Source organism: Sorex fumeus, unplaced genomic scaffold (genome assembly GCF_029834395.1).
Source record: "Sorex fumeus unplaced genomic scaffold, SorFum_2.1 ptg000061l, whole genome shotgun sequence".
In the NCBI taxonomy this organism is placed as follows: Eukaryota; Metazoa; Chordata; class Mammalia; order Eulipotyphla; family Soricidae; genus Sorex; species Sorex fumeus.
The window spans coordinates 37008005-37035898 of record NW_026606118.1 but is presented as its reverse complement, the minus strand read 5'-3'; the positions used below and the strand labels follow the sequence as shown (position 1 = coordinate 37035898).

Below are 27894 nucleotides of genomic sequence, written 5' to 3'. Positions count from 1 at the left end.
AGAAATTTCAAGATTAGAGTAAGCTACTTTTTTCTGCCATTGCTCTGAAAGTGTTACTGGTTTGTAAAAATTTTGTCACAGGTGCTTCAGTGGGATTAGGCCCTGGACTTAATCCTCTATTGTACCTTTCAATGAATTCCTTGCCACTGGCCTCTTTTTCATCTCCACTACAAGTAAGACTTGTCATTGTCAGGTTTTGCTGGACTTCCCTGGGGTAGGTATTATGAAATTGTCCAAATCTAGATCAGAAAATAAGACAGGTACTGGATTGTTGTGAATACTTCAATATTAACCAATTTTATTGTGGAAAGCTATTTGGCATAGGAAGTTTAAAGAGCACAATATGGGGAAGGCAGATCTCAACAAGGGGTATAGATTAATGACTACATGCTTCTCTCTTTAGATATTTTAGAAAAGAAGAAACAAAAAACAATCATTTAGGCCAAGTCCTATGAGATGAATGAAGTATGATCTTCTTATAGAGCAACCTTTACTAAGGTACAGAGAATAGGGCACTTCCCTTACATGCTGCTTACCTGATTCAATCCCTGGTACCATGTATGGTCCCCCAGCCTTCCCGGAGCGATCCCTGAGTGACACCAGGAGTGAACCCTGAGCTTACTTGGGTATGGCCACCAAACAAAACAGAAGCTTGAGGTTGGCACGATAATACAGTGGGTAGGGCACTTGCCTTGCATGCAGTCAACCTGGGTTCTATCTGGCATTCCATATGGTCCCTGAGTACCACTAGGAGTAATTACTGAGTACTGAGCCAGGAGTAACCCCTTGAGCATCACCAAGTATACTTGAAAAACAATAACAAAAAGTATAACTTTATTATTATTTTCATGAGAATTGGTCTTAGAAAAAAATTCGGTGACCTGTTATATTATAAGAACTATTTGGCCTGAAATTTTCTTCACTGACCTTCAAAATCTTAATAAAATCTCTAAAACTCTATTTGTGGGAAATCATTCCTCTAACAAAAAAACCAACTTTGGGATAGTTAGTCCCCTAATTACCTAAAAATGGCTTAGATCTTCAAGAATAATGGGGCAAACACACATATGTCCAGGAATAGATTGAACAAAAACAATTTAGGGTCTTTTATGGAGAGGGCAACATAGTGTGTCTGCTGTTTGACTAGGTGATATATCCCAGCCGATGTTCTTAATGTAGCCATTTAACTGTGATGTGCTTATGATCTCTTCTTAATGTCTCTGTCAATATAAATAATCTCATCCACTTAAACAAAAATACATGTTGGGAACCAGGGCTAGGGAGAGATATTGTATTGAATAAATGACTAATCTCATGTGAGTTCATTCAGAGCTGCCCACGTGACCCGAAGCTTGGAAAGTCCTGTATTTGTTAGTTGTGTGTGTTGTCTGTCTCATTCTGTGGTCTTACCTCCATAGGATGTAAGTCAAAGGTGCCATTCGGATTGGCTTTATTGTAGTAATTTGCTGTATCTTTGATACAATTTTGCTTAGTCTAATTTTTCAGAGTACCAAAGAATGGTAGGAAAGTTGGTTTCTAAAAGTCATAGAAGAGAATGGGTTGTTAGAAAAATAGTTGTCAATTCATGCACTAGAACCAATTTTGGAAGTCAGTCTTATATGGGTTAAAAGGGGAACTAAGAAATATCTTAGTTTCCAGAGTGGCCTCAGTTGCTGTGTTGCTCACTTTAACCCATGAATTGTCTTTCTTCTACTACAGTGCTATATGCTATAACAATATTGGTGCATATTTCCTATTTTACACTGTCCAATTATTTATTACCCAGGTTATACAATTATCTCAGCCATCATGAGAATAAGGATTACAAATCATCACTTTTTATGATCTTAATATACATCTTATAATTGTGGAACTGAAGGATCCTCCCCAAAGATGTTATTATCCAATTATCTCCTAAATAAGAACAAATTCTTAATATTTTGCTTATTAAAGAATATTATTCAATGCTGAATCAAGGAAGAAATTATTTGATATTAATTAACTGACATGCACAGAATCTGAAATATTTTAGTTTCAGCAAATGTTCAATATCTATTATTATTTCAAAAGTTATTTTGAATTTTACTGAGGCAGTAGGTTTATAAAATGTTTTCTCTATAGGAAGAAGAAATGATTTTTCTAATTTTAATACCTAAAGGTTATTAAAGTCCATCATTATAGCATCTCTGTACTTTTTATCATGAGATAATTTGATTTTCTTATTATATTCCTGAAGATAGGGCTTTATTCACCTGAAAATAAGGTTTTATAACTAATTCAAAATATTCTTTATCCAAAAATATAAGACTTTGTAAATAAAAGCAACATAAGTATAATAGAAAGTTATTCTGGTAGCATCATTAAAATTTTAAAGTACTTAGAAAAATCATTGTTAAATTTTTCACAGTCATTCTCTGATAGCTTCAAAGAATACTCCTACTATTCATTATGTTTACAATAATGCTATTTTCTGCAATTTTGAAAGTTTATTCAAAATACTACATGCCAGCTCATTTAATTAATCTCAGATGAAATGTGAAAGAATTCATAGAAAATAAATGAAAGAAGGATATTGTTTTGAAATGAGAACTCCTCTAATATACTCTAATGCAATGAATGCCTTTCCATGTCACTTATTCTGACTATAATATTAAATTATAGAAAGAATTTTCAGGGTTTCTAGCATAACACTTTTCCACCATGGATTTTACAATTATTTTCAGAGTCAGTATAGATGCTCCTAAGTTATAAATACATATTGTAGTTCCAAGAATATTTGGCTTCTTCTTATAGTTGCTTTCTAAGCAAAGTTCATTATTCAGAACATCAATGCATCTTTACTTTTCTTGTAGCTTTAATTATGCTTTTCATCTCATTTTATTTTCTATTATAAATGTATGTGTGATATTCTTCTGGAAGGAAAGTTGCTCATTCTAACATTTTAATAAATTCCCCCCTCTCACCAAAAGAACACAGACTGCTTTATATTCATTATCTCTTCCATGGTTTTGACTTTGAAAAAGAAAAAATGGGAAGCAGAGGGTAAAAGGGTTTAAGCAATTTTCTCAGTTCATAGAAACATAATGGCACAAACAACCAAGCATATATGTCTTTTTTTTTTATAATTTATTTCTTTATTGAATCACTGTGGGAAAAGTTACAGAGCTTTCGGGTTTAGGTCTCAGTCATGTAAGTATCACACACATTTCCCGTTACCAATACTTATTTTTAACCGTGAACCCCAATAGAACCCCACCTCCCACCCCTCCCAATTCCTGTGAGGCAGATGAGTTCTAGTTAATACTCTATCTACTTTGACTAGATACATTTTTTCGATAGAAGATGCACAATTATTGTTTAGAGTTTACGACCCCCCCATCAGATATGCTGAAACAGCGTTGTGAAATGATTTGCTTTCTACAGCTTGGTTTAAGAATAAAATGATGTCGCGCGGCCGCGATAGCGGCCGTGCGGTTTTGGATTTCTGCTGTTTTACTTATTAACCCTGGAAGTATTTCTATTAAAAGTTAGATAGTTAAGAGATTGGTTTCTGTGCTCTGGAGTCGTGGCCGTGCAGGAGAGCCGCTCGTGGGGGGCAGCTGGTGACCTCGGTTGGGCGTGAAGGACGGCCCAGAACGCCCCCCTTCCCCTGAGGCCCCTGCCGCCCCCCACCGCCGGCTCAAACCTGCTGTCCACAAGGCTCCCATGCGGCCGCCATCTTTCTTTCCAGAGAGGAGTGGGTGAGCGGGACAACACCCTTTCCCCTCCGGGCAGGCATGGTGGCGCGGTTTAACACATAGTCCATTTGCTTTTCTGCTCCAAGCGGGTGGCTCTCTGTGCTAAGTCATTGTGCCTCCGGGCCGTGGCCGTGCCTGAGAGCCGCTCGTGGGGGGCAGCTGGTGACCTCGGTCGGGCATGAAGGACGGCCCAGATCGCCCCCCTTCCCATGAGGCCCCTGCCGCCCCCCACCCCTGGCTCAAACCTGCTGTCCACAAGGCTCCCGTGCGGCCGCCATCTTTCTTTCCAGGGAGCGCATATATGTCTTAATTCTTGCAAGTGATATAGTATACTAGTGTTGATGGAAATCAAAGCTAACAAAATTAGAAATAGTGCTTTTCAAATAAAAGTAACATGAAAGCAGGTTACAATGATTTTGATTATTTTGTTAAAAATAATGAATATTGACAAGCTATTAAAATGAACAATTAAAACTGAACAATTAGAAGGTAATTACTTCTTGCCCCTAGCAATAACAAAAGATCAGTTATTTATTTTTTTAAATTTTATAGATTTTGTCACAAAAGTTTGTTAGTAGAAATGAGAACTAGAGTGTTTCGTGTATGCATGTAGTAGATACTATTATTGCTGTTTTTAATCAGATTAATCAATAGTTATATTAAGAGAAATTCTGTATACATTAGTTTTTAAATATGAACTATATAAAATAAATTCTGTGGCAGACACCTAAAACAGAAATAGATATTATAAATATTAGAAGTAATATTTTGCATTATGATTGATAATTATCATTATCAAATATCATTATCATTATCAAATATTGCTCCTATCTTGTGCTTTGTTTGAAAAATTATTTTGTTTTAAATTTTTTTAATTTAAAAAATGATTAAGGATAATTTTGAGGCATTTAGTACTATAGTAAAAATATAAGGTTGGAGACAAAACAAGAGAGCAGACAATATTAAATGATGATAAACCCCTGGGTTTGGATTTAAAAAAATGTATTAACAGTAGGGTAGGTGATGAGGGAAGAGAGATCATATTTGAGGTGATGTAGCAACATTGTTTGAGTATTAAAACATTTTGGTTGTAATTCTGTACATCAATATGATAAGCTTGAATGCTATTACCTCAGATTTGGGAATGAAGTATTCCTCTGATTCTTGATTCCAAGAGATATTACCTTAAATATATTCCTGAATATACTTCCTGAATGCATATAAACATATTATATATTCATATGCACATATGTACGTGTCAATCTAAAGTTATATTTACTGGTATATCTTTGATAAATAAATGTCTAGTATTTTCATCTGTAGTGATTCAATAAAACAGAACAATCAAAGCCCAAGCCATCCACAGCAAATGCCTTAGCTGTTTCTTGTTAAGCTGAGGGTAAACAGATGGTCAGAAAATAGGAAGTATTTGGAAGGCTTGGCCTGCAGTGTCTTGCCAACAGAAACAGACTTGTCTTTAGTATTTTAACCACTGCCTTTAACACAACACTACCCTAAAAGGCAATTGTCAGATCTACTCTTCTTGATCATTTTATGGCTAATGATTTTTCTCTCATTGTCCATAGTGTTCTCATTTTCTAGTAAAGATGTCAAAAGACCAACATCTGCGCCACTTGCATTTTCTTTTTCATGCTAAAATTTTTAATATTTTTAATATTTAGATGACAGACTTTACAGTTGAGGGGTATAGCTGAGGGGAAGCCCATGTGCTTTGGAGTTTACTATTGATCATATTCATATATTTATAAAGGTTTCATATCAAAGCTGTGGTTGCAGAAGTTTATTTGTGGAACATTTTTTTCAGTATTTCTTCTGTGGCCCAACAACCACTTTAGTCAGAGTTCACTGATTTGTCCTTCCTGTTCTACCCTTCAGTGACCCTCTCAGAGCTTGGAACTGGAAAGGTCACCAAGTTTTACAATATGTACCAAAAAAGTAGCATTTTGCTTTTAAATATTAGTAAGTTTTTTTACTCATTTTGCAATATATGGGCTGGAGTGATAGCACAGTGGTAGGCCAAACCGGGATCAATTCCTCCGTCCCTCTCGGAGAGCCTGGCAAGCTACCGAGAGTATTCAATATGCCAAACACAGTAACAAGAAGTCTCACAATGGAGACGTTACTGGGCCCGCTCGAGCAAATCAATGAACAACGGGAGGACAGATTTTGCAATATATTTCCAATGGATAGTAAGACTGTTGCTTAAAATGGCTTCTATCAGTATTATATCATGGGCTTTGCATATAAATATCATTCAATAATATTTTTACTTTGTATTCTGAACTGTATTGATAGTGATATGCTTATTCACTATTATACAATATTCCAAACATTGTTCTACATCTTCCAGTACATGTTTGAAAATAGAGGATGCCACAACATCCTTATTGTCACTCTGTTGGCTTATATTTAATTGATAATTTTTTCTTTTTACCTCCCATCTTGTAATGCATATAATCACTTCATACAGAAGGTAGAATGTATTTTAAGATGTCCCAGTTTTAATCAGATAATCTGCATATATTCTGACTTCTCTATTTTTCTTTTTGACATGTAAAGTTATCATTTATTGAGTTCTCAGTGTCAAGTCTTTTGCCGGATACTTTGCAAATGTAGTTTATTTAACTTAAATTCCAGCTCAGTAAATGCTGACCTTACTCATAGTGAAGAAAGAGTTAGGGAGAAAATATTCTCAAAGTTACAGAAAAGTTGGCACTGCGATTTGACACTGTCTCCCGGCTCTAATGATTTTATAATAGCCCACTATACCATATCAATGTTACTCTTCCAAAATTTTATATAAATATAAGCACATTTTCTAAATACCAACAATCATTCATATAAAGTTGAAAATCATACTTTATAAACTTTAATTGTAAGATTAGTGAGTTAAGTACATAATGCATGTTTTAAACACTTATTTTTTCATTTTTTAATTAGGGAACTGTGATTTGCAACATTCTTGGTAGTTAAGTTTTAGGCATATAATATTACAATACCAATATCAACTTCCCTCTACCAGTTTTGTCAAATTCTTTCCCAAACCTACGCCCTGCCCCATCCCTGCCTGTCTACTTGACAGGCACCTTACAAGATTTCAGGGTTGTAGCTTAGATCTCATGTTTTCAGTTTTGTTGAGTTTGTGTTTTGGATATACTGCTATACCACTCATTCATATCACCAGTGTAACTGAAGTCCTGATGTCTTTTCACTCATTACTTTCAGTTCTCTTTCCCCCCTTGATTTCTTTTCTTCATTGTCCCGTTCCTTTATAAACACTGGGTCAAGTGTGATCTAGGCCATCCCCCTTTTACTATATTTCCTCACCAAGTAGTCTACATACAACAGATAAGTGAGATCATCCTGTGTTTTTCTTTCTTCTTCTGGTTTAATTCAGTCAACATGGTTATCTTCCAGTTCCAACTACATAGTATCAAATTGCATGATCGTATCTTCCTTGCAGCTGCATAGTATTCTACTGTGTACACAACATCTTCATAATTCATTTATGTCATTGAACACTTAGGATGATTCCATGTATTAATTATTGTAATGAGTGCAGCAATGAATAATGGTGCACTTTTCATATGTCCTTTTGAGAGTGATTTTCTTTGGGGGAATGGATACCCCAAAGTGGAATTTCTGAGTCAAATGGTAGTTCAGTTCTAAGTTTACTTGGAACTCTTCATACTGTTTTTCACAGGAGTTGTCCCAGACAACATTCTATAATGGATTATTTTAAAACTAGGTAAAATAAAATAATAATGGGTGAAATGATGTTAGTGAATTGTTAGAGAACTAAAATTCAAATTCTTTTAAAGTTTCATTTATGTTTAATCCATAGCTGGCAAAATAAAACATCTCAATTTAGCAAAATGTATTAAATATGAACATGTAATGGTAAATGATTTCAGAGAACAAAATAGATAAGAGTTACAGAATAAACTCTGAAGTAGAATCAACCACGTGTTCTAGTAATAGATAAAAAGTATTGAGACTATTTGGGGATTTAAAGGTACACACTCTGGCTTTCTGTTTTTCCAGGTATTCCAGATTGCATATGTGATTGTGAAAGCAGCGAACTCTCCTCGGCCTGGAAACTGGATTTTAGAACGTTCACTTGATAATGTTGAATACAAGCCATGGCAATATCATGCAGTGACAGATTCAGAGTGCCTAGTCCTCTACAATATTCATCCCCGCACTGGACCGCCCTCCTATGCCAAAGATGATGAGGTCATCTGCACTTCATTTTATTCCAAGATACATCCCTTAGAAAATGGAGAGGTAAGCTTAGAAAACTCACCATTACTACTTTTATTTATTTATTTATTTATTTTTATTTTGCTATTATTATGAATGAAAAAGTTATAGAGATATTCATGATGAATTTCAAGTATAAAATGCTCCAACACCAGTCATTTCTCCATATCAACTTCCCTCAACCAATCCCCCCAGTTTCCCTCCAGTTCACTACCTTGCCTCTGTGTCAGGCATCCCACCCCCCACCCCCCTGCCACCATTGTCCTAGTGTTTACTTCCCTAACTAACTTCCCCTCCCTAGTGGAAACTTCCTAGTGAAGACCAGTTCTCCTACTCTTGTTTCTACTTCATTTGGTTATTTCATATTATCCAGCTATGTTTCTTTGTATTTCACATCTGAGAGTGATCATTCTGTGCTTTTTCTCTCTTCTTCTGGCTAATGTCATTCACCACAATACTTCTTCAGATCCACATACATAGCAGAAAATGCCATCATTTCATTTTTTCTTAAAGCTGAGTAGGACTATATTGTGTATATGTGCCATGGTTTCTTTTTTAAAATATTTTTATTAGTGAAACACCATATGGTACAGTTGTAGACTTACAGATTTTTGTGCTTGGGTTTCAGTTATACCCATCCCTCCACCAGTGCCCATTCTTCACCACCACTGATCCCAGTATCCTTCCCACCCTCCCATCTCTCCCATCCCACCCTGCCTCTGTGACAGGGCATTCCCTTTTGTTCTCTCTCTCCTTTTGGGTGCTGTGGTTTGCAAAAGAGGCATTGAGTGGCAGTCATGTTCAGTCTATAGTCTACTTTCAGCATGCATCTCCCATTCTGGGAGGATCCTCCCAACACCCTTTATTTGGTGCTCCCTTCTTTATCTGAACTGCCTTTTCCCCTAGCGTGTGCGGCTGGCCTCCAAGCCATGGAGTAAACCCCCTGGTACTTATCTCGGGTATTCTTGGGTGTTAGTCTCCTACTTTGTTACTTTATATTCCCCAGATAATGCAATCTTTCTATGTCTGTCCCTTTCTTTCTGAATCATTTCGCTTAGCATGATACTTTCCATGTAATACCAATTGTATGTAAATTTTATGACTTCATCTTTTCTAACAGCTACATAGCACTCCATTGTGTAGATGTACCAAAGTTTCTTTAACCAGTCATCTGTTCTCGGGCACTCAGGTTTTTTCCAGATTCTGGCTATTGTAAACAGTGCTGCAGTGAACAAACAAGTGCAGATGTCACTTCAACTATACTTTTTTGCCTCTCTGGGATATATTCCCAGGAGTGGTATTGCTGGGTCAAATGGGAGCTCAATTTCTAATTTTTTGAGAATCATCCATACTGTTTTCCAAAAGGGCTGAACCATTCGACATTCCCACCAGCAATGAAGGAGGGTCCCTTTCTCGCCACATCCACGCCAACACCGTTTGCTTTAGTTTCTTTATCCAGTCATCTGGTCATGAATGCTTGAGTTGTTTCCATATTTTGGCTATTGGGAATAATGCTGCAATGATCATAGGAGTTAAGAAGCCTTTTTTGCATTGTGCTTTTGGGAACTTGGGATATATTCCAAGGAATAAAATCGTTGGGTCATATGAAAACTCAGTTCCTAGTCTTTTGAGAAATGTCCATATTATCTTTCAGTGGGCTGGACCAGTGAACATTCCCAGTAACAGTGAATGATGGTCCCTTTTCCCTTCACATCCTTACCAACACTAGTTGTTGTTCTTTTTGAAATATACCAGTCTCTATGGTATGAGGTGATATATAATTGTTATTTTAACTTGCATTTCCCTAATGAATAATGATGATATATATTTATGTAATAATAATAATATGAAATAATTTTTCATATGTCTTTTTTATATCAATTTATATCAATCTTTGAGAATGGTGGGAAAAATTATATTCATGGTTTCCTTTGAAGTTCAAAGAGTGTTTTTCTTCCAAGTGTAATCACATTTGTTTATCTCTGCATCCACTTACTTGCACTGGCTTTTCATCCTTAAACATACCTCTAGCTTCAATGTCTTGGAGAGCTCTGTATATATTTTCCTCTGTTACCTTCTGGATTCAGGTCCAATATTGAGGTCTTTTTGTCCTAAAAATTAATTTTGCTTTGAATTATTTTTTTGCATGCTAGAAAGAGGTCCAAGTACTTTTTTTTTTTTTTTTGCATGTGGCCTACCAGTATTCCCAACGTCCTTGTAGAAGAGACTTTCCTTGGGCCACTTCATATTTTGGAGGCTCCTTTATTTTTTTCTTATTAATTTTATTGAATCACCATGAGATAGTTACAAGCTTTCATTTTTGGGTTACAATCACACAATAATCAAATACTCATCCCTCCACCAGTGCACATTCCCCCACCACCAATATCCCTGGTATAACCCCCCTTTCCCACCCTCCCTCTGCCTCCATGGCAGATTTTATTCCCCATAATCTCTCTCTACTTTTGGGCATTATGGTTTGCAATACAGACCCTGAAAGATTATCATGTTTGCTTCTTTATCTACTTTCTGCACACTTCTCCCATTCCGATCAGTTCCTCGAGCCATAATTTTCTTAGTGATCCCTTCTCTATTCCAGTTGCCTTCTCCCCTTTTTTCATGTGGCAGGCTTCCAGCTATGGCGCAATCTATCTGTTAGGGGCTCCTTTATCAAAGATGAAGTGACCCAGATTTTTAGTTCTATCCCATTAATCTGACAGTTTGTCCTTATTCTAGTACAATGCTGTTTTAATTACTATAGCTTAGTAGAACAGTTTGAAGTTAACTAAAGTGTTGTCTTCCATCTCATTTTCCTGAGAATTTCTTTGGCTATTGGTGGGTGGAAGTTGGGTTTATTTTTTCATATGAATTTAATGAGTGATTCATTTATTTCTTTGAAAAATTTCATGGGTAGGATCTGATTGATAATGCAGTGGGTATTATCAATGGGTACAGACTTGCATTCTCCCAGCCCAGTTTTTATCCATATATGGTCCCACTGAACAGAGATAGTGCTAAGTTCTAAGTGTGTGGCACACACAGAAAAAGTCATAGGTATCCTTACAGGGATTGTATTATATCTATCTAATGCTTTAGGGAGTTTTGCTATTCTTATGTAATCATCCTGATGTATAAGCAAGTGACATGTATACATTTCCTTTTGATTTTAATTTCTATAAGTAGTATCCTTGTTTTCTTTTCATAGCTATTCATCTCTTTGGTTAAGCCAGTTCCTAATTTAGGTGCTTGATAGGTACTTGATTTTCCAAGGCACAGTTGTGAATGGGATTTAAACATATATACATTGCTTTTTTGTTTTATTATTTGCATATAGGAAAGTCATGGATTTTACATGTTTTGTAGTCTGCAATTGTACTGCACAAATTAGTTGGTGTTTATGGACTTTTTTTTTAGATTTTTCTTCATATCATGTCTTCTGCAAATAGTGAAAGTTTAATTTTTTCCTTTCTTATTTAGATGCCCTTAATATCCTCCCTCCCTCCAGTGCTAAGACCAGTACTTTCAATATGATATTGGATAGAAGTGGGTAGTGTAGCCAACCTTCTCTTGTACTGATCTTAGGAGAAGGCTTCTGTTTTTTCCCCATTCAGTATAATGTTTGCTATGGGCTTGTGGTAAATGCCTTTGACCAAGTTGATGAAAGGTTCTGTTAGGACAATTCTCATTTTACTGAGAGTTTTTATCATTAATGAGCATTGGATCGTGTAAAATGCCTTCTGCATGTCTTGATATGATCATGATTTTTATTTTTTTGTGGTTAGTTATGATGAGTAACTTGCATATATTAAAAACATCATTATAGCCCTGGGATGAATCTCATTTACTCATAGTAGATGATCTTTCTGCCAAATTGTTGGATTCAATTCAACAGTATTTTGCTGAGGATCTTTGTGTCTCACGTTCATTCGGGATATCATTCTCCTTTTTGTTTTTCTATAAATATTCTCCCTTTTAAGGCTATTATGTCCTTTTGGTATAAGAACAATGTTTATTTCATAGAAACTGTTTTAGGATGTTTCTGTTTCTTCGATTTCCCAAAAGAGCCTGAAACAAATTGGCAGTAGCTCTTCTTTAGAGATTTGAAAGAACTCAATAGTGAATTCTTCTGGGTCTGCGATTTTGTTCTTGGGAGACTTTTGACACCATTTTGATTTCCTTAATAGTGATAGGTCTTTTCAGGTGTCCCATATCAACTGCAGTCAACCTTGGGAGTTATTGGAGTCCAAGAATTTATCCATTTCTTCTAGATTCTCTCATCATATGGCAGAAATATTTTCAAAGTAATCCCTGATGATCCTTTAAAGTTCTGTAGTACCTTGTGTGATGTCCTTCATTTGATTTCTAATTCCGTTGATGAGTGTTCTTTCTCTTTATTTGTTAGTCCTGCTAGTAACTTATCAATCTTGTTAATCTTTTTTGAAAAACCATCTCGTTTTTTTTGAAGAACCCGCTCTTTTTTTTCAATATTTTGATTTTTGAAAAAATTGTAATTCATTAATCTCTGCTCAAAGTTTGATTAGTTCCTTCTTCCTGTCTGCTTTGGGCTCCTTTTGTTAATCATTTTTCAGTTTCTTAAATTGTTGAGTTCTGTTATTTATGCTGGACTTTTCTTCCTTCCTGATGAATGCTTGCATAGCTATGAACTTTCCTCTTAACTCCATTTTTGCTGTGTCCCACAAGTTCTGTTAGTCATGTTCTCTTTCTCATTTGTTTCAAGGTGTCTTTTAATTTATTTATCTAACCTGCTGGTTTTTCAGTAGTGAAATGTTTAATTTCAAGGTTTTTTAACTTACTTTTGCATTTCTGATTGTGTTTCACTTCTATTTTTAGAGCATCATGGTCTGAGAAGATAGCTGATATGATTTACAACCTCATAAATTTATGAATGCATACTCTGTGCCCCAGAATGTGGTCTTTTATAGAGAATGTCTTGTGTTTGTTCATTGGAGAAGAATGTATATTCAGCTGTTTGAGGATTAAAAGTCAAATATATATATATATATATATATATATATATATATATATATATATATATATCTCCCTATCTTCACTTTTTCCTTCAAGTCCAGTATTTCCTTGCTGAGCTATAAGTCTAGTTGATCTAACAAGAGGTTGCAGATAAATTGAAGCCTCCAACTATTATTGTGTAGCTCTCATGTCTTCCTTCAAGTCTATTACCTGTTGTTTGAAATATTTTGCTGGTCCCAAGTTAGGTGCATGTATATTTAAAGTGTAAATTCTTCGTCTGTTCATAAAGAAATGACAGTCTCTGTATTTTTTAAAAACTTTTTTAATCCTGAAATTTATGTTGCCTGATATCACTATGTACAACCCAAACTTTTTCTGAGTACTATTTGCTTGAAATATTGTCTTCCAACTTTTGACTTTGAGTCTTTGATTAACATTAGTATTCAATATATATTTCTTTTTTTTTCTTTTTGGGTCATCCCCAGCGATGCACAGGGGTCACTCCTGACTCTGCACTCAGGAATTACTCCTAGTGGTGCTCAGGGGACCATATGGGTTGCTGAGAATCGAACTCAGGTCAACCATGTGCAAGGAAAATGCCCTACTTGCTGTGCTATTGCTTCAATCCCCTATATATATATATATATATATATATATATATATATATATTATATTTATAGGCAGCCAAAGGCTGGATTTAATTTTTTTCAATCATTCCACCACTCTGTGTTTCTTAATTAGTGCATTTAAGCCAATGACATTGAGAGCGATAATTATCATGGAATTTTGTGCCATATTTTCTGTAGAAGTTTGGCATGTTTGTGAAATTTTTCTTCCCACAATGTAGCCCCTTTATTTTCTCTTCTAAATATGGTTTTAAGTCTATGGAGTATCCAAACTGTCGCTTATACGTGCCATTGTGCTGTTCCTTCAAACCCGAATGAAAATCTGACTAGTATTCTTTGTGAGGCATTCATTTCATTGAAGTGTTTTTTGGTTTGTTTGTTTGTTTTGCTTTGCTTTTAATCCCACCATTTTATTCAGGCCCATAGGTTTTTATTTGATCCATCTCTGAAAATCTTAAGGATACTCCTTTGTATGTAATTTTTGTCATTGACCTTGCTGATTTCAGTGTTTTCTGTCTATCACTTTGATCCTTCTAAATTGGATGGGTTTTTGGGGTCTTTTTATTTGGGTGTCTTTTAGTTGGTACCCTTCAGGCCTCTTGAATTCGGGTGCATGCACACTTCAACTCTGGAAACTTCTCAGTGATGGTTTCTTTGACTAACGTGCTTCTTTATCTAAATTGCCTGTCTGGGTCTTTAAGACGTTGAAGATCTTATATTAATGCTCTCGAATTCATCTCAGAATTTTTTTTTCTGCTGCTCATTTATTTTGAGGCACATTACCATCTTCTGTTTTTGTCTGGAGGTTTTCTGCATTTCATTTGGGAAATCATTGACTTTGTCCTTAGCTACTGTCACTCTGCTCCTGAGGCTTTCCAGTGAGTTTTTTATTTCGCCTACCAAATTCTTAAGTTCTGTCATTTCTGCTTAAAGCTTTATCATTTCTGACCTCATCTCCTTGTGTGTGTGTGTGTGTGTATGTGTGTGTGTGTGTGTGTGTGTGTTTTGGCTGCCTGTTCCATTGTTTATTTGAGCTCATTAAACCTTCTGCACATTTCCATTTATGATTCCTTATGCGCTGGAGCGATAACGCAGTGGGTAGAGTGTTTGCCTTGCACATGGCCGACCCAGGTTCGATTCCTCCATGCCTCTTGGAGAGCCTGGCAAGCTCCCTGTGGCGTATTTGATATGTTAAAAACAGTAACAAGTCTCACAATGGAGACATTACTGGTGCCTGCTCGAACAAATCGATGAACAACAGGAGGACAGTGCTACAGTACTATGAGTTCTTTTCTGAGATGCTATATATCTGGTTAGACTGATTGAGTCTTCAATGTTACTATTCTCACTCTCTCAGCATGGTGTTCTGTGCTGCTTCCCTATTGTGCTTGTTGGAAACTGGTGAGTTTCTCCAGTTCACAGCCGGCAACCTCCACCAACAAGGAACTTTCTGGACGGATGAGCTCTTTGATGCTCTCTTCGTTTCCTGTTGGAACTATACAACATAACTTGTTACTACTTGTTTTGGGTTTCTTGCTTTGATCTCAGGAGATGCTGTGACCTTGTGGAGTATTAAGGAAAGATGTGATTTTTGTGGCTTCTGGGACTAAATCTGCCTACCTGGTCCAGTGTGATTTTATTTTATTTTATTTTACTTATTTTTTTGCTTTTTGGATCATACCTGGCAATGCACAGGGGTTACTCCTGACTCTGCACTCAGGAATTACTCATGGCAGTGCTCAGGGGACCATATGGGATGCTGGGAATTGAACCTCTGTTGGCTGCTTGCAAGGCAAACACCCTACCCACTGTGCTATCACTCCAGCCCTGCCAGTGTGATTTTAGCTGAACCTGTGGGTCTGGTTGTGCATCTGCTTGGAGCCCAGAGCCAGCTTTCTGTGCATCATAGGTTATTTGACCAGGCTCCAAATTTCACAGACCTGGGTGTTGAGACTGGCTGACTCTGCATTTCTAGTCCACTGAGACCTTAGTTGATTCTGAGGCTTTTGGCCTGAATCCATTAGTCACCTAGTGCTCACATAGGTACTTTACAAAATGAATGGCAAAATAGTCCTGTCATGAAAGCTTGAATATATCAGTAATTAATGTCAGGAAAATTTAAAAAGAGGATTTAGCAGAAGTACATTTAAATGAGTTAAAGGGAAAATAAAAAATGATTAGAATGTTAACTGTCTTGGTCTATGATGTGTCTCCCATCTCCAATAAAGATCAGAGAAGAGGAAATGGGTTTAAGTAGGAAATTTTATGTATAATTTAATTTTACATATAAAAAGAATTTTCTGACAATGAAGATTGCTAATAATTGTAGAAGGTGTGAGACCTTAAAAGAGATCTTAGAACTACCTGTATTCTGATCTGAAGATAGGAACAAAAGAAACAAATTTTCAAATAAATATGATTTATAGAATAAACCAAAGTAAAAAAGAATTGTGCATTTTTATATATGTTTTAGTTGGTACCACAGTAACTCGGAATTTTCTTTCCCCTTAGACTGATTATAAGTGTAATTAGATGGCTAATTCAAATATGCTTTTGCTTCTTTATGGCGTCTTTTATCCTATTGTCAGGAATATTGATTCATTTATTGATTTTAAGTTGCAAGTTCAAACCATGGATTTACATGTTACTGGTTCTGTGATCTTGAGCCAGTCACCTAAATTCTCTGTGACTTAAGTTCTTTTCTTCTCCCATAAATCACAGTAATTCTTATTTTGTATACTTGACAGGAAAGTTCAACAAATTATTTTTAAAATCACTGGAGGAGTGTTAATAGATATATATTCTGAGTTCTTTAAGAACTTTTTTGTTGGTGTAGTTAATAATAATCATAATTAACAATGTTGTGATATAAATATTATTGGTCTCAAAACTACCCAAACTTGACTTATTGAGTCCAGTTAATATTTCTTTAATCTGTGTTTCTATTTACAGATATATGTGTGCATATGTATGTATATATACAATTACTGCATATATAATATATAGCATATATTCTTTTGTCCTGACTTATTTTGCACATTTCTATTTATATCACAACTTATATTCTCCTCTTACTAGCCCACACAGTAGTGCTAGTATGATATTTTATTTTTGTATTGCCAGTAAAATCATACTCTTATTCTATCTTGCTATCATCAGCCAATTTAGGGTTATCTCTTTAAACACTTCTGGGAAAAGTTAGATTTTTGACAAAGCTATCACACTCATGTTTTATGTCATTATTCTATAAATGCATTCCCGGGTCTTTTAAAAATACTTTTCAGATTCCAAGTATCAAAATGTTTTGGGGTAAAAAAGAAAACTTCAAAGTATTTATCTTAATAGAGATCTCTATCTGTCGGATGACAAGGAGTCAACTGTGGTGAATAGACAGCTGTTCAATCTGCCTCATGCCCAAAGAATTTCAGTTTCTGACCAGAGAGGTCTGGCATATGGGATTAGAGAAAGAGTTTAGAGAGAATGTCTTCAAATGGATTTTCCTAGGTCTACTATTTATCCAAGATTAGTCACTGTCACTGTCCCTGTCCTCCCATTGTTTATCGATTTTCTTGAGCAGGCCCAGTAACAACTCCATTGTGAGACTTTGTTGTTACTGAGTTTGGCATATCGAATACGTCACGGGTAGCTTGCCAGACTTTGCCGTGTGGGCAAGATACTCTCAGTAGCTTGCCGGGCTCTCCAAGAGGGGAGGAGGAATTGAACTTGGGTCGACCATGTTGGCTGTGTGCAAGGCAAACGTCCTACCCACTGTGCTATCACTCCAACCCCCAAGATTAGTAAATAGCTATATTTATACTACGTTTCTTTACCATTAAAAGTAGTTTAATTATGAAATTCGTTTAATGATATAAAACATACCTAAATAGGTCAAATCATAATTTCTGTGAAAATCATCAAAGCATGCTCCCTGAATGTTGATGATGGTTCTCTATTATTTCCATCAGTCTGCCAATATGAAGTCAGAAGTCATAAACATTTTAAATCAGATGTTTAAACTTCTAGATATGGACTGAAAGCTCTACATGATACCGACTATTAAAAATATATTAAGTTGAAGTTGGAGTGCTAGTACAGCAGGTAGTATGTTTGCCTTGTTTACTTTGAAACTGGCTGACCTGGGTTTGTTCCCTAGCATCCCATATGGTCCCCTGAGCACCACCAGGAGTAATTCCTGAGTAAGGAGCCTGGAATAACCCCTGAGCAACACTAGGTGTGATGCAAAAACAACAATATATATGTGTGTGTGTGTGTGTGTGTGTATATACATAAAAGTCTTTTATATATATACATAAAATTCCACATATATATAGACATTTATATGTAAGCCTATATATATGTCTATATATATGTGGAATTTTATGTATAAAGTTTTTCTCATGTGATGTGTCTAAGTTGATCCCACAGGGCAAGTGGATAAGGTGAAGGAAGAAAACAAATTCAGAATATTTGAAGTAAATTATAATATTTACAGCACCTGGTATTCCCAGGTGGTCTCCGATCCAAGTACTAACCCGGCCCGACCTTCCTTAGCTTCTGAGATCAGATGAGATTGGGTACGTTCAGGGTGGTAGGGCCGTAGACCACCACCCAGATCCCCCATCTTCCAGTAGCTAGGTGTTACACCCACCAACGGTCCCGGTGCCTTGTTATCCCATCAACGGCCAAGATCCAGGGACTATAAAACCCAGCTCCCAGAAGAGAACAGCACAGAATCTCCTGCCCCTGCGCCTGGCTGTCCTCACAGGAACCCTTGGAGGGATGCGGGTTGAGTTTCTCTCCCTGCCCTGAGCAGAGCCCTGGCAGCTGAAGACCTCCTGAACCAGACACAGCCATGCTTAAGACCACTCTCCACACGTTCGAAGGAGCCTCACACATGAAGGAACGGCAGGGAAACCCAGGTGTGCAGGACCCGGGCTGAGATCTCCAAGCCTGCTCAGATTGGGACTGGGCCTACTCCACCCAGATCCCCATCTTCCAGTAGGCATTACACCCACCAACTGTCCCCAGCGCCGTGTTATCCCATCAACGGCCAAGACCCAGGGACTATAAAACCCAGCTCTTACTGTGTAGTTCTCACTCTTGGGGAACCCGACAGGTTACCAAGTATATCCTGCCCACACGGCAGAGTCTGGCAAGCTCCCCGTGGCATATTCAATATGCCAGAACCCAGTAACAATGATGGGTCTCATTCCCCTGACCTCGAAGGAGCCTTCAATGTGGCACTTGCTAAAATCTCAGGGCTTGGACAAATGGAGACGTTACTGGTGCCTGCTCAAGGAAGTCGATGAACAATAGGATGACATTGATACAATGATAATATTTAAGAATTTAATTCAGAATTCTCCTAGGACATCGCCTTCATTTGTATAGCATGTTCTTTGGTATATGTTACATTTGGGCATAAGTCTAAGATAGGTAATATCCTTCAAGACACTTTGCTCAACTGGTAATAAAATTGAGGTAAAAATCCTTTTCCAGGTCAGTGTTTCTCTCATTCTAGTAAAGATGGAAGTTGAGTTTTAAAGAGTTAGTAATGTTTAATTAACATTAATTTAAATATGTGTAGAGGAGAGAAAAAGAAGTGGGATCCAGTATAAATATAAAGAAGCCTACCTATGAGTATTCTACAAAATATTACTCATAGGATTAAAAGACCTAAAATATAGAAAGAATCCTATTTGTGAGTATTACACACAATTTTACTCATTGGATTAAAAGACCCCAAATCTAGTCCTGGCTATAATTTTTGTGGAACTTCTAAAGGTGACGATATCTGAGATTAATTTTCTTTAAGAAAAGAATTAGTTTGATAACATCCAAGGACATCATTTTATTTGTAGTAATGAAGTTTATAGAGTAATGTTCAATGTAGCATCTAGGAATATTCTATATTTTTTGTTTTTTTCCCAGATTTTATTTAATTAAAACACAATGAGTTACAAAGTTATTCTTTTTGCGTCACACCCAGCAATGCACAGGGGTTACTACTGGCTCTGCACTCAGGAATTACTCCTGGCAGTGCTCGGGGACCAAATGGGATGCTGGGTATCAAACTGGGTTGGCTGTGGCAAGCCCTACCTGCTGTGCTATCGCTCCAGCCCCTCTTTGTTGGGTTTTTAACATACATGAACATGTTTTATCTGATTGTCTAGTTGTTATTGAGAGTATGAACATCAATTATAGAATCCATGAAAATTGTTTTCTCATTTGTGCTTTGGTTGTTGCAACTATGATCTGATTAATGTAAAGCATGCCCTGTAGCACTGAGTTGCACACACCCCTACTGAAAATTGCTTCATGTATTTTTTTCAACACATCTTATTTTAAAATCATTTTAAGTTTATTAAATGTATGAGGAATACAGGGAATTTCAAGTTTCCTATCCAGACTGCCCTAAAGATAATATCTTACATAATTTAACAGGCATTTGTCAAAACTATGAAATTAATATTTTTACTTCAATACTATTTTTTATTCTTTTTTAATTATTTAATTACTGTGAGATAGTTACAAAGCTTCCATAATTGAGTTTCAGTCATAAAATGATTGAACACCCATCCCTCCACCAGTTTGCATTTTCCATTACCAATGTCCCCAGTATCCCTCCCTCCACATCCCACCCCTTCCTGCCTCTATGATAGATAATTTCCCTGTCTCTATGATAGATAATTTCCCTCTTACTCTCTACATTTGGGCATTATGGTTTGTAATACAGATACTGAGAGGCCATCATGTTTGGTCTTTTATCTTCTTTCAGCACACACCTCCCATCTTGAACGATTCCTCCAGCCATCATTGACTTAGTGATTCCTTCTCTATTCCAGCTGCCATCTTCCAAGTAGCAATCTTCCTGGCCCTTGTCTCTTCTGTCATTGAGTGTTAGTCTCATATTATGTTATTTTATATCTCTTTCTGACTTATTTCACTTAGCATGAAACTCTCCACGTCCTTTCTCTCTTAAGCAAATTTTATGAATTCATCTTTCTTAACAGCCGCATAATATTACTTTGTGTATATGTGCCAAAATTTATTTAACCAGTTGTCTGTTATCAGGCATTTGGGTTGTTTCCAGATTCTGGCTATTGTGAATAGTAATGCAATGAACATATAGGTGCAGATGTTTCTACCGTGCTTTTATGCAACCCAAGGATATATTCCCAGAAGAGATATTGCTGGGTTTTATGGAAGCTCAATTTCAAGTTTTTTGAGGAATGCCCATACAGTTTTCCAGAAAGGCTGGACCAGTTGGCATTCCCACCAACAATAAAAAAGAGTTCCTTTCTCCCCATATCTGCACTAGCACTGGTTATTTTTGTTCTTTTTAATATATGCAAGTCTCAGTGGTGTGAGATGATATCTCATTGTTGTTTTGATTTGCATCTCCTTGATGTTTAGTGATGTGAAGCATTTTTTCATGTGCCTTTTGGCCATTTGTATTTTTTTTTGAGGAAGTTTCTGTTCATTTTTTTCCCCCATTTTTTATGGGGTTGGAGGTTTTTTTTTTATACAGCTCTACTAAATCTTGTATATCCTGGATATTAACCCCTTATCAGATGGGTATTGGGTGAAACATTTTTCCCATTCTGTGGGCTCTCTCTGTATTTTTGACACCGTTTCTTTTGAGGACTTTGAAATTAATCTTTTAATTAGTGTTCTCTAAACCATAAATTTTCCCAAGATTTAATTCATATTATCATTATGTTTATTTTCTTCTCTGGGCATCCAATTCAGCTTACTACCTTCCATTCAGTCATATTTACTTTTATAGTATTCTCTGGTCTATGGCATTTTCTTAATTGTCCATAGCTTTTTCATGATCAACTTTATGAACAATTGTCAGCCTGTTTGTAACATATTTCTCACTTTGTATTTGCCTGCTATGTGTTTATGACTTCATGAGGTTACTGGGTTGGGAGGAAGAAGACAACAATGTTGAAATAGTATCCTCAATGCATGCTTAATATTAATTAATGTTTTTGTGCACATTTTAATCTATTTTCTTTTAATTTGTGTGTTACTGTGCTTCTAATAGATTTTTATTTTGCATAGCCATTTCTATTCAGTTTGACTTGAAATATATATACATATTGACTCATCATTATTCAAACTAAAATCATTTCCATCATCAAATATTTATCAGATAAAACCGAATACAATATTAAAGATCCATCTATGAGTCAAGATATTATGAACTAAATAGATTTTGTTTACTGCATACTAATTAAGCAGTAGTATTTATGTTATAGTTATAAATATTGATACAACATAGGCTTATATTAACACAAATTGTATTGAGTATAAGGTTTATTATATTGTTAGTTGTTTGAGGAATTTTATAGACATGTCAAACAAAGGTTATAGATTGTTCTTATATATTGTAAAGCAATATATTCAGGTGAAATATATTTATTTGTTTTTAGTTTTTTTAATTAAATAAAAAATTTTCATATCCCCATTTCTTTCACTGTTGTTGATATTGTGATGACCAGGGGTCTCACACATATCTGGTTGTAGTGTTTGCACATTTATTTGTAGTGTTCACAGGGGTTCCAAAGAAGTTTCAGAGTTTGCATATTGAGCCATGGTGTTCACCATTGCTTGCACCGCTTTAGTTGTGATGTTCCCAGATATGACAGGTATAGTACCTGCCAGGGGTACTTGAGAAGCTCACCCATATGCTGATCAGGAGTTGCACATCCTGGTACTTGTACATTTTGTTAGTTGTGGTGCTCGTTAGTGATTATACCCATTTAGTATGGTGTTTATATGCCACCTGACTGTGGTGTAGCCATAAATCACCTTCATTGCTGGAGAATCAAAGAGTAAGACTTGCATGCTCAAACCACAAAGCTGCCAGAATTATGTTTGGGACATGTGGTGGCACTGGGCATTGAATTCTGTACTGTATGTTTGCAAGGCAGGCATTGAAAGTCACGAGTTCTTCCACGGACTTTCAAAATATGTAGTATTTTAGAGATTTTACAATATCCTTATACTGTAGGCAAATCCTTAACTAATTAAAGAAATCTTAGGCATCAACTTTGACTTTTGCATTCAAATGTCACTCTTTCATTATATTTCTTGGAGAACATTTGGCTTTTTATTCAAATTGTCTGCATTATAACTCATTGTCACTTCATTTTGTTATTTTTCTTTTTCAGTTTTATTTTATTTTCCATTCACTCCCATACCCTTCCCTCTACTGTCTGGCGTTTTTCTTCTCAACTCTCCATGCCATCTTGCCTGTAAGGGAACACAAGTCCCCTAGATAATTAAATTAAAATATGATAAGGGAAGAGAAAGTTCTTAGACTTGCACCCAATTTTTTTCTATTGCTGGTTATGAAGACCATACGATGTCATGTGGTTGTAGTAGTGATCGCACAATTTTGGATTTCAGATATTTTACTAATTAAGTCTGGAGGGATTTCTGCCAAAAGCCAAATAGTTCCAAGATTGGTTTGTGTGCTTCTGGGTCCATGGCCGTGCCGAAGATCTGCTTGTGGGGGGCAACTCGTGGTCTCAGCAAGGCAAGAAGAACATGCTGGTTTTGCCACCCCCCAACCCCCCATCCCATGAGGCTGCAGTTGCCCCATCAACGCCGACTCATTTCTGGCTGTCCAATAAGCTCTGAGGCAGTGGCCAACATGCCACGGGGCGTGGGGGGAGGGGGGCAGAAGAGACAGACACCCTTTCCCTCCCAGGGGGGCACAGCATCATAGCTTACTGCATAGTCCATTAACATTTCTGCCAGAAGTTGCTGGGTTCTGAATTAGGTCCATGTGCCACTGGGGCCATGGCCATGCCGGAGAGCCACTCGTGGGGGACAACTCGTCGTCTCAGCAGGGCAAGAAGGATGTGAATCCTGTACATCTTATCCAGCCTGTGAATAGAGATTCTTAAGTAAAAGCTTTCAGAGGTGCTTTTAAGGGAAACAGTTTTGTATCATCAATGCCAGTAGGGAATTCAGAAGGTATCCTGTTGCACTTTCTGCAAGAGTATGATCCAGAGCATCTCAATAGAAATTTCAGAGCACTGATTGTTTCTCCAGGTAAGCAACAGACTGAGGAGGGCTCTTATTTATTTTTCACTTTATGGACAACCAAATAAAAACACTTTGGTTAGAATAGTCTCTTGAATATACCTCACCAACAGGACTACAGGAAGTGAACTTCATCAAGAGCAACAATTGCTCCAAGTGTGACCTCTGCTGAAATCAGTTGCCCAAAGTGCTCTTGAAAAATACTAAACAAAAAACACCCTTTTGAAGGCATTACTGAGGACTATGTTTTGAACAGTGGTTCTTCCTATAATTGATTTTACTTGGATGTCTCTGGGAAGGGCTGGGAGTCATGTAGAAGATATTATTAAGTCAGTATATTTGGAAGTGGTTTAAGAAAGCTCCCTATTATAATAATTAATCCTAGTGGTTCTGCTGTCACTACTCTCAGGTTAATATTTTGATTTTCCCAGACTTTTCAAACTCTGGAAAAGAACAAACACTAGATATTTAGGGAAAATCATTTCAAGTACTAAAGACAAAGGCTTACTCTTGGGACTTGATGTAGAATCTTTTTTCTTAAAGAATTTAGAATGGTTTTTATAGAAATTAATTAATCTAAGTTTTAGAACAATCTGATTGTGAGAGGTGGTAAATACAAAGCCTCATTATTCATCCAGATTGATCCAGGCTTAATTTTTATATAAAAAACATGTTATCGATTACACGTTTCGTCAGTACCAAAATGGTTATATGTATAGAATGAGTAAAGTATAAAAAATATAATATAAAGTCTTACAAACCAGTGCTATTTTCTTTCACATTAATAGTATAGAGATAAGTATATAAGCACTAAATTATATAGTTGATAAATGTTCCATGTGTTGTATTTATTCATTACAGTATGTAGCACTGTAGCACTGTCACCCCATTGTTCATCGATTGCTTGAGTGGGCACCAGTAACGTCTCCATAGTGAGACTTGCTGTTACTGTTTTTGGCATATCAAATATGTCACAGGGAGCTTGCCAGGCTCTGCTGTGGGGGCAGGATACTCTTGGTAGCTTGCCAGGCTCTCCGAGAGGGACGGAAGATTTGAACCTGGGTCAGCCGCATGCAAGGCCAATGCGTTTCCCACTGTGCTATTGCTCTAGTATATCACAAAAATTGCAGTATGTTACAGTATATCACAGAAAAAGGCTGTTTTGAACTTTTTCTGAACTGGGATTGCTATCTGCTATCAGTTATTTGTGTTCCAATTCTAAGGTGTAATGAAACCATAGAATTATGAAGAATAATATTTTATGTATACTGAACTAGGAAAAAGAAATTGTCAAATACCTTATCAGGCCAGAAATGTAACTCACAATATATGACTTATATCTGTGAGATCCCAAATTTAATCAGCAGCTCCTCAAGAAAGAAAATGTTTTAATTGCACTAGATATTGAAGCATTTGAGAACACTGAAATTTACCTTTGGCTTTTAAAATTCAGTCTGAAATCCAGAAAAACAAACATGACACCATGGCAGGTTATGTGATTCAATAATATCTTGTCATTTTTCTACATTATTATTATAGGAACTGTGCCTTCCACTTACAATGGAATCTTTTGGAAAAGGAGAGAATAGTTGCTTAGCAGTTCTTTCTATTAATAATGTGTCGGCAATTGTCATTTTGTGTATTGTATTTCATCTATTGTAAAGCCTTTGTTATACACACATCTGGTCCTCCACAAAACCTAAGAGACACTCCTAGCCAACATTTTATCAATTTCATTTTGCAGATGGAGGTTAAGTTACTTGCTTGTGGTCACAGAACAGTAAATGTTCAGCATTAATCTCTAGTCCAAGTCTTGTTCATATCTTCTGATAGCAGCTCTCGTAATCATTTCACTTCATAAACTGAGCCCTAAGGTCCAATCTTCTAAAGTATATTTACCATTGCTCCTAAGTGCTGTGTGACACTGTGTGGATAATTAAGTGCCAGCCACCATCTCAACTGGGAAAAACTTGAGGGTGTGTCAGTTAATCAGTCTCACACAGGAAAGATAATGTACTATCACCTTTCTGGCAGCATATACATGAAATACAACAAAGAATTTCTAGACCACTAAAACAGCTGCTGGTCCTTAGGGGAACTATTTTAACACTAAACCTATCATCAAAAGTCCTTGAGACAAGTAACCTCAGAGAGAAATGGTTATGATTACATTCTATAAGCAAACTTAAAAAGATATCAGGAGCTGCTTTAGTAAGTTCCCTGCTATGAAATGAAAACTGGTGAAAGTCTCCCGTGAAGCACTGTAGCCTCAGGATGTGTACTCTTTGGTACTGTAGCACATTGACAGCAGCCAAGTTTTTTCATTGGAAAATATATAAATGACTAAATTTTACTGAATGCTATTACCTGGGAATCATGTAAGACATACAATTTAAATTCTAATCATGTGTATGGAAGTCCTACGATATCTATTTGGCATAAGAGAATGGCAATTCTGACAAAATTTCAAGTTAGAAAACTGTATTCTCCTGGATAAATTATAACCTGGTGAAAATTATAGTTTCCTTTGCTCTCCCATTTTATTTAGTAATAAGAATTATGTTTACTTATTCAACTGATAAATGCCCTCTAAAACTCAGGGTACTATTAGGCTAAACCACATTACATTGATAATATTTGATACTTTAGTCAATAAAAAAAACTATTTTAAATGACTTAGACTAATGTATGCCAAAGCATGAATATAAATGCTTGCATAAAGTTTAATTTTTTATAACATACCTTAGAGTACATATTATTTTAGCAAAAGCTTTAAATAGAAAGTGAATCATTGAAATAATCACATGTTATTTACTAAAGGTCATTTCTTCCATTTGATTAATATAGTAAATATTAAGCTAACTATGAGTCATACTGTGCTTTTGTTCTAATTTTTGTATAGATACAAGAAATATAATTATCATATGAATATTTAAGTATTATATCAGATGCCATGAAGAATTATGTAAAAGTTGAAGCTATATATATATATATATATTACTAGTAACAAATTTGGGAAATATATTCTTTTGATTCATCGACTATATAACACTGTATGCACATAGATAGATGTAATAAATCACATATGTAGATTGCTATTTGTATCAGGAATTTAAAACTACTGCTTTCTTAGAGGAATTCAAATACAACTACTGCCTTCTTAGAGACAATTCATATATATATTTGCCTTAGGTTACATATATATTTTTTAGATGATATAAGTTTTTAGATGTAAAAACAAACCTATGTATAAGCCTACATATATGTACTTTTTGTGTGATATATGTAATATATATGTATATATATGTGTGTGTGTATGTGTGTGTGTGTGTGTTTAGACCGCACTGTGTATTTTCAGGGTTTATTTTTGGCTTTGCACTCAGGAATCACTCTTGGAAAGATAAGGGATCATATAAGGTACTGGATAGCAAACCCAGGTCAGCCACTTGCAAGACAGGCACCCTACATTTGGTACTATCACTCTGGCCCTCAAATACATTTAAACCTGATGCCCAACTTACATAAGTTATCTACCATTCTTTCAGGATGCAATTAAATCCTCATAAACATCCTTGAAGATTAAGTTAGGAGGGAAAAAAACGATTGATTTTTAAAGAGAATTTTATATTATCTCTGACTTGTTATTTCTATTAATGTAGAAAAATATTCCTTCTCCCAATTTTTTTTCTAATTTTTTTCCCCTTTATTTTATTTTATTTTATTTTATTTTTTTTAAAGTTGTAGATTTACAATTTTTTGTGCTTTGGTTTCAATTATACAATGATCAGATACCCATCCCTCCACCAGTGCCCATTTTCCACCACTATGGATAATATCCCTCCCACCCCCATCCCCCCATCCCCCCTGTCTCTGTGGCAGGGCAATCCCCTGTGTTCTCTCTCTCCTTTTGGGTGTTGTGGTCTGCAAAAGAGGCATTGAGTGGCAAACATGTGCAGTCCATAGTCTACTTTCGACATGCATCTCCCCTCCTGGGAGGATCCTCCAAACATCCTTTATTTGGTGCTCCCTTCTCTATCTGAACTGCCCTTTCCTCTAGGATACCTGGCTGGCCTCTAAGTTATGGAGTAATCCTCCTGGTGCTGATCTCAGCTATTCTTGGGTATTAATCTCATACTTTGTTACTTTATATCCCCCAGATGAATGCAATCTTTCTATGTCTATCCCTCTCTTTCTGA

General features: G+C 36.2%; 1 protein-coding gene and 1 pseudogene across 1 annotated transcript in view; one reads left to right on the top strand and one right to left on the bottom strand.

Moving 5' to 3' along the window:
• The window catches only part of LAMA2 (laminin subunit alpha 2), a 647398-nt gene that overhangs the window by 204306 nt on the left and 415198 nt on the right, over positions 1 to 27894 (top strand). The window contains exon 4 of the mRNA XM_056126014.1: positions 7803 to 8045. Within this exon, the coding sequence (XP_055981989.1) occupies positions 7803 to 8045 (243 nt within the window). The remainder of the gene's footprint in view (positions 1 to 7802; positions 8046 to 27894) is intronic.
• On the bottom strand, positions 18120 to 18238 carry LOC130034892 (uncharacterized; annotated as a pseudogene).